Below are 8,967 nucleotides of genomic sequence, written 5' to 3'. Positions count from 1 at the left end.
AAACTTATTGTAGGGCGATAAGTATTCGATCAAAGTGTTTGTCTCAACATTGTGGACACAAAAACCTCAATGTGCCAACATTCAGTGTCGTACTTAAGATTTTGGGGTCTTGAGTCGAAATGTAAAAATGGACCCCTAAATTATAATGTTATTCAAATTTTATTTTTTATAATAAAATATAAAAAAATAAACAAATATTCATATCGTATCAAAGAATAAAATCAATTTTTTTAAAATAATCAATTAAAAACTACTATCCTTATAGTTTTGGAGGCAAAAATATCAATCAATTTGTTTGAACATTTTTTTTTCTCAATAGCAATATAGTCAATCTATTCAATCTGTCTTATGATAGTTGAGCAGAGATAAGTCTTGAGCAACTTCAACTTGGAAAAACTTATTTTTGCATATGCAACTGTAATCGATATAATCAGCAAAATTTTGTAAGCAACACAAGCATTTAGAAAATACCCATCCATTTTCTTCAAATAGTTTACCACATTAATAATTGAGTTTGGAATTGCAATATTCTAAAGTACACTAGAACAAATATTTAAAATACTATTTTAAAAATAGAATATTTGAAATACTTACACATATTTAGCCCGATAATAAAAAGTATTATATGAGAATATATAATAATAAAACATAAATTATCTACATATTACTTTACATGTTACTCTACATATTCCCAAAGTTTTTTAATTTGTCCACCACTGATCTAACACAGAATTTACTCTCAATACCTACCTACCGTTGGTGAATAATTTTTTTTTTCTTTTGTCAAACCAATGAATGGATAAAATCCTAATTACCCATAACCTATTACCAAAGTTTCTAATTCACTAATATATATATATATATATTCTGTAAAAAATAACAAAAATATAAATAACTCAAGGAAGGAGATCTCACTGGCAGATCCCACTGGCCACCCTTACAATATTAACAAAAACTTATTGTTGTAAGAGTTTCTTCTTCTTTGAGTGGTAAAGTTAGAGTTGTGTACTCTTTTATTTTCCAACACCAGGTACATATGAAACCCCAAATATAGGGAACTTAGACCACATGCACTATCTTGCTAGGATTGTTATGTAGGGTTTTGTACCTTATCTCTTAGTCTCTTGACTTTCTTGAATCTCTTATTAAAAGCATATGAACTTCAAAAGTTAGTAAGTTACCCTTCTTAATTCATTTAAGGCTCAATCTAGTGAATTTGTCATTCATTCAAAGTCACTTACTACTCATTTTCAACTCTAAGTTGCTCATGTACCCTAATTTATATTCAAAAATGATCATGTGGTCCATTTTACTAGATGGAGCAAATAACTACTCTAATTAAAGGTCAACATCTTACCTTTCTTAACCTCGACTTTCTTCATTAATTGCAATTTGCCTCCTTTTATCTTTGTTCACACCTTGATGGCCCAATGAGCAACCTAATTCACAATTTAGGTCTCATATGGCTATTTAGTTACTTTCAAACATAATAAATCTAGCCTTATCTCTAGTTGCTCAACAATTTCAACACAATCACATACATTTATTTTCAATGCCACATTGGTTCAATTCAAGCATAAGTAATAATAGATAAGAAAATGATACCTTATAAGGCTAGTTTTCAATTCTATGGTATACTATAAGAGAATTAGGGTAATTTTTTCTCCTACTATTGTTGCTTGTTTTGTAAGAACCCATATTTTCGTAATATTGCCACGTAATTTAGGCAAATTTAGAATATCGAAAAATGGGCTTGACAACAGTTATAAGTACCGAATCGACTGTAGGGAGTGTCTCAGAGTGAAATTATCTAAGGAAAATGATATAATCTTGATGAGCATTCCGAGATAAGATTTATGATATCGAAAGAAATCGAATCAGGAACAGTTTTCGATACAGCTAAAATACAATTGCTAATTAGGCTGTAAAATCGAATTGTCGTAAGGGACTCTCAAAAAATCAACAGAACCCTAGGGGGGCTCCGGTTTTGTATAATGAGCAACCCTTCAGTGGTTTCGGGATGAAACGACAGCCCAGTGAGGAGACTGGGATGAATCGTTCTTTTTTACTAAGTTTTGAGTTATTAATTTTGGATTTTCAGTATCGGAATGCAATCAAATTCAATGTTTGAGGATGTTATTGCAATCAAGAAATTGTTCTAATGAATTTAAGATAAAATGTGAGGTTTAAATGTATAAATTAAGTGTAATATATATATATATACGTATACACGTGCTGTGTGTGTGGATGGCAGCCATGCCTCTCATCTTCAAAGATCATGCCCTGCAACTTCATGCCATATCCTGCAAAAATTGGAGAGATTTTCACCCATAATTTGGAGAGATTTTCACTCAAAAGAGGATGGCAAAGGCATAGGAGTTGGCAGGTGCATTGGCTATAAATAGGAGGGGATTGGATAAAGAGAGGGGAAGAAATGAGAAGCAATGGCAAAGAGTTTGAGAGAAAGCAATGGTTGAGTGTGGCAGAAGCGGAGGTCGGCCAGCGGCTAGGGGTGGTCCATGGTGGTCTCAGCGAGCACAAGGAGGCCGAAGGCGGTCGAAGATGGCCGCATAACCGTGGCAGCCATGGCCAACGCACAACGAGCAGCAACAGGTACGAGGATGCGAGGCAGGGGAGGCTGCGGCTCACAGCGGTGGAGGTGCCAGCAGCGATGCGAGCGAAGCAGCAGGCGGTGGCGGCTGGGCATGGTGGAGGAGCCGATTGCAGGTGGTGTGCGTGCAGGAGCCAGAGGAGGGAGGAAGAAGAAGAAGAAGAAGAAGAAGAAAAGAAAAAAAAAGAAAAAGAAAAAAGAAGAAGAAGAGAGGAGTTGCTGATTGCACGCAGAGGAGAAAGAAAGGAGGAAGAAGATGAATAGCAGAGGAAGAAAGAAATGGAAAAAGAAAAAGAAAAAAAAAAGAAAATTTAGAAAAAATAGAGAAAAATGCTGAAAAAATCTTAAAAAATTCTAGAAAAATAGGATTTGGAGATTTAGCAATATTTCAAAGATTTTGGGAGAGAAAATGGTTCGGGCACGCGTTTCAAAGATGTGGCACGCATATCGAGGAAGTCCGAGAGGCTAAGTTAAGGTAAGTAAAATTTCTTAGAAAATTCTAAAAATTCAGAAATATTATTTTATAAATTTTCGTAGTAAGATTTTTGAGAAAAATATTTTAGAAATATTTAGTTTGGATTTATTGAGAAAAAATAAGAAGAAATAGAAAGAAAAATAAAGAAAATGCAAGAAATTATGAAAAAATAAGTTTTAATACTTACTTAAATAAATATGGTGATTAGGATGCTTTGAGGCTAAAGTTGAAGAGACTTGTGTGAATTTTGATGTTAGCACGCAAATCGAGGTGATGCACGTATTTCGAGGCAAGACACGAATATCGAGGTAAGTGGTATTTCCAAATTAAATTTAGTTTTATGGAAAAATGCTTCGTTTGTAAGTGATTTATGTTTAAAAAAACCCGATTCTTGGGAATGTTTTCATTATATTGACATGTTCCGATATGTATCCATCACGTAGACTGCACACATGACATGCTATGAAATGCATATGTACACGTTGATATCATTGACCATACGTATCGTGACCGTAGGGAGTACGAACTAGCACCGCTACTTTACCAAGGGTGCCCCCATACACCCCGGCTTGGAAAAAGGTGGCCGTAAAAATGGTAGGTAGTAGGAGGGGTGCAGTTGACACCTACGATAAGTAAGACATTGCATTCATGCACGAAATATGTTTTCTGTACCTTTACTTATATGATTCATCATCTAACTTGGGCTTTGCCCCTAGAATATTCAAACGTTCCAGATGGAGATTGTAGCAGATAAGAGGATGAATGAGACATTAAATGACACTTAGCGGAGTGCATGGTAAATGAAATGTATGTAATGTAGTCCCTGTATTTAAGTTCTGCTACTTTGAATTATGGATGTTTTGAAAGCATGAGGATGTATAACCTTATTTAGGGTTAATATTAGTTAAGAACTTATGTTTTGTATTAAGTTATGTTAAGAAATGAAGATGTAAGAATTGATTTATGATCAATGTTAAGATATCAGGTTTCGATCCTTGCTTCCGCATTTGATGTGTATAATGATTCTCTTTTGAGATTAATGATTGGAAGTTCTGGGATAGATTCGAGGTATGATATGATTTAGGATTAGTTTGAAAGGAAAAAAAAAAAATTATTGTCCCAGAATTGTCTCAAGTTATAACGCGCCCGAAAAAGAGGGGCGTTACATGTTTTCTTTGTTTCCTTTGCTTATGTAAGTTCCCTATTAAACAAGTTAGCTTAAGAGTGGGGCGAATTAAGCTTACTCCAAAAATTTTTAATGTAATGACCCAAAATTCTCTCAGTTTTTATTTTCAAACATTAATAACGCAAATACATGGGCTGAAATTTTGCCCCGCAGCTATACAACAACGAATGTAGATAAATGTTTGTTTTCAACAACGAAAGCAAATTAATTATAAGTACACCTTTCAAGGATTTTTCTTACATAATAGAGCATCAATTATACAAAATTTGACAAGACTTAATATTTAAGCCCCTATTTATAACTCACACTCAAAGATCTTTTCGGTCGGGATTGTCCTGTACGCATAGCTATGTAAGGAACGACACACCATAAGATCCATCCTTGACATTAGCTCCCATACTTGAAATGATGATAAAACAAAGTGAGCCACAAGACTCAACAAGCATAGTAGGAAAAATAATGATAAGGCTAGGAACAGATCTCTCACCCAAAATACACCCCACAAAATGTTGTGCTATAAATGATAATGCCACATCATACCATGCACCATGATATCCAAATCTCAACATAAATACTAATGCACATAATAGTCCTTGGGACCTACATAAGAAATGCACAACCTGACACCCAAATCCTGGCATACAAACCTGTCGTAACCATAATTGGCTAACATAAGCCACATAAGCCTGAGTGTAATACCCAAAATTTTTGTAAAACTTATACATTTGAGGAAAATGAACATTTCAAATGATCATAGAAGTTTATGGGCAAAAGCGTAGTTTCATAAAAAATTTAGGAGAAAATGCAATTTACTAAAAGTATTGGAAACTTTTTAGGGGCCAATGAGAGATGAGAGAAGCCTCTCCCAAAGGAAATTTGGTGACCAAAATAAAGTATGTTCAAGGATGGCCAAGATCCTAAAAGATATAGGGGTCAAAGTGCAAAGGTATGAAGTTTCGGGCCAAGTGTAATTTTTTAAAACTTGAAACGAACTCGCCGGAGAAACAAACTGGCCAAACTAGAGATTGAGAGTAATCATAAGGCACACAAATCAAAGCAAAAGGTCGCATAGCATGTGGTGAAATGGGATTGACTGGAAAATTCTATAAATTGGCCAAGAATGGAGCTTGAAGCAACTAAAGAAAATTAAGGCAAAATTAGGTTGGTTTGAGGGGATTAGAAGTGAGGAATAGATTTTTTTGGGTGTGAGAGGAAGGTTCTAGAGGGAAAAAAAGTGAATTTGGTGAAGAAATGAGGAAGAAAGAGAATTAAACACAAGACAAAAATTACCCTGGCATGCATATTCAAGAAATAAAACAACGGAAGCGAGGCTAATACACATGCACGGCCAAAAGTACCCCGTCGGAATAGCGGTCATGGAGTATATAAATATATACAGACCCTGTGCCAACAAATAAAAAATACAAGGAACAACCCAGCACAGTAAAAAATAAGAGACATAAGTCCTAACAAAATATCAGAGACAACGGGGGCAAGCAATCTGTACACCCTACCATATGGCTGGCTACTAGGTGGCGCGATCCTCGCCCTCAACTTTCGCTTTACCCTTACCTGGAATGATGGGAAGCAAGGTGAGTTGCAAGACTCAACAAGTTTATAAGAAAATGAAGGCTATATAGTAAATAGAGGAGGTCACCCCAAACACCGTCCTACACATACACACAAGCCATGAGACACTAACAACACAACAACATAGCATAAGGAAAACACATACCAGTCCTTGAGGCCCACACAAGACACACGGCACCCAAGTCCCATACCAACATGCCGCTGCCCTGAGAGGCAACATAAATCTCCAATAAACTTGCGCGCGCTGTCCCGGGTCGGTACTTTCGTCACCTGTGTGTTCGTGTCGATACTTCCATCACCCATGTGTCCGTGTCGATACTCCCGACACCCAAGCCATAGGCTTCCTCGGAATGGTCATCCCGTCCGAGAACTGATAACTACCAGTAACCATGCAATGCACATAAAAATGCAATGGCGTAGTGAGCATTAATGTGATTGTAACAGCTCGCCTCCCAGAGCCCCCGCTAGCATAGAGGATCCGTGAGAAGGTCCTTACTAAAATGATATCGAACAACAACACAACTACAACTCACAAACAACCCTTATTTAAACCATACCTTTTTTTAATTCACTTAGCATCTCATAATCATTTTTACATAAGCGTTTACACCGCTTGGGCCCACCTGGGCTTACATAACATACGTCAATCTAAAAAAAACGTAAACATTAACCTTAACAACAGGCACCATGACACCCAAGATCTAGTTTCGGGAGAGCTCTGCACTTGCTACCATGACACGATAATGACTGCTACGCTACCCTGCACATTTATTTATCAAAACTACAACTAAATTCATCAGACGTTATCCTTTTATTAAAGCAGGTGTAGGGCGATTATACTTGCCAGTGTGTGAGTGTGCGTATAGTAGAATTTTAAATTTATATTTCGGTGAGTCCGAGTTGATTCACAGGGAGATTATTTATGGATGAAAACAAAGATCACAAAATATTTGAGTTTGGGACGTGATTAAGATGATTTAAAGGTAAAAATTAAAGCTAAACTAATACTGAATTTAAGCAGCTTGGGTCAAGACAATTTCAGTGCCAAAACCAATTAATTCTCGATTTAATAGAAAAGATCAGTAATATTCATCTGATTTGAGTTTTGCAGATCTGTCAGTAATTTTAGTTCAAGACAATGGTAATTCTTGTTTAAGCAATCTCCATACATGGCATGAAAATTCTAAGTTAAGCAATTATCATAAATTGAATTATATTCCACAGACAGAATTTATAGATATAGATTAATCATTTGGGTTTGGGTATGAAAACATTTCTAGGTTTAGCAATCTCCATACGTGGCATGGAAATTCTAAGTTAGGCCTATACTCCAATCCAAACTCAAAGATACACTATACGCACATTGTTCAAATTAAATCAGATTAATATTACATACTTGAAGCGTAGCTTTCTTTGGGAATCATTTGCATTGGACATTGTTATTGTCTTAACCCAAGATTGGATTTAGCTACTTATCTTCATTTTTAAATAAATTGGAATGAATTTAAATGACGGGAATTAAAAGACAGTATTTAAAAGACTATTTTTTAACCGACCATATAGGCGATATATAATAAAAAGACAATAATTGAAAGACTATTTTTTAACCGACCATATAGGCAGTACATAATTGAAAAACAATTTTTTAACCGACCATATAGGCGGTATATAATTGAAAGACAATATTCAACCGACCATATAGGCGGTATATAATAAAAAAACAATATGAATAACATAATACAACTATATGGAAACAAAATTTGAAGATTTGAGAGAGAAATTCTAAGAACAAAACTATATAGAAATTAAAGTGAAAAATTTGAGAGAGAAATCCTAAGAACACAACTATACTTTCATTATAAGAAAATTGAATGGTTACAAATGCATCCCAAGTGCTCTATTTATAGGTTAAAAGATGCAATGGAGACCACTCAATTATATAATTTAATAATACAAAATATCTAAAGAAAAATAAAATACCTAATTTAAAAATACAAAGATAAATAAAATATCTAATTACTTAAAAAGTTCGGGCCAAAGTGTAGTTCTTGAAACTTTGTGACTTGATGTAAGCGATGACATCATTCCAACCCATGATGTAAGCGATGATGTCATTTCAACCCATGATGTAAGCGATGATGTCATTCCAACTCATGATGTAAGCAATGATGTCAGCAATTTGTGAGACTTGGGCTTTTCATATTTTTGGGCTTGGGCCTTCCATATGTTGGGCTTGGGCTTTCTTTGTTTTGGGCTTGGGCCTTCTTTGTGTTGGGCTTGGGCCTAGGCATTTCTTGTTTTGGGCTTGGACCTTCCTTGTGTTGGGCTTGGGCTTTCTTTGTGTTGGGCTTGGAATCCATAATATTATAATATTATATATATTAGATTTATTTTTTATATTTTATATATATTTTTATATTAATATTTTTAAACATGCACAAAATCACAAAATGCATAATAATATTCAATTTAAACCATTTTAAGATCAAAATAAGGGTGAAATTATAACAAAATTTTTACAAAATTGATCACTAATCACACCCCCCAATTTAAACATTGCTAGTCCCATAACAATTAGACTTCATACTGGCCAGATTTATTCACAATAATCGCATGAATATAAAAATTTTAAATTCAAAACCAAAATGCATAGAACAGAACAATTTATCTGACATACAGTCGAATATTCTAAATCAGATTTCGCTCAAAGGTCATACAATCTTAGGAACGACAATTAGGATGACCATCATTCTATCTTACTCTCTCGAAGTTTCGACTTCAAACCTTACTATGGATTTTTCCTCCAATAAAAAAAATGATTCCTCTGGTGTATGCACAAAGGGGTGCACTGTTTTAAGAGTAAATGCAAAACAAGTTCAAACTCGGTGTCATCCCAAATACAAAGAACGCATTTTCATGAAAGAACAGGGAATTTAACATAGTTTCATGACTGGAATAATGCCATGGATAAATAACTTTTGAATTTAAAAAAAATTCCCTACTCCGAACTCGAATCCTGAGATTACCTGATTTATAGCATCAAGAGGGACCAGACTGGGTTGTAATGGGGTTATGAGGTTAATACGAGTTGTTAAAGAAAAGGGT

General features: G+C 34.9%; 1 protein-coding gene across 1 annotated transcript in view; it reads left to right on the top strand.

The window, feature by feature from the left end:
• The first annotated feature begins 2,434 nt into the window (after positions 1-2,434).
• LOC127805531 (uncharacterized) overlaps positions 2,435-8,967 on the top strand; it is a 28,587-nt gene continuing 22,054 nt past the window's right edge. The window contains exon 1 of the mRNA XM_052342293.1: positions 2,435-2,727. Within this exon, the coding sequence (XP_052198253.1) occupies positions 2,435-2,727 (293 nt within the window). The remainder of the gene's footprint in view (positions 2,728-8,967) is intronic.

Source organism: Diospyros lotus, chromosome 7, assembly GCF_014633365.1.
Source record: "Diospyros lotus cultivar Yz01 chromosome 7, ASM1463336v1, whole genome shotgun sequence".
Taxonomy (NCBI): Eukaryota; Viridiplantae; Streptophyta; class Magnoliopsida; order Ericales; family Ebenaceae; genus Diospyros; species Diospyros lotus.
This window is presented reverse-complemented; position numbering and strand designations above follow the sequence as displayed.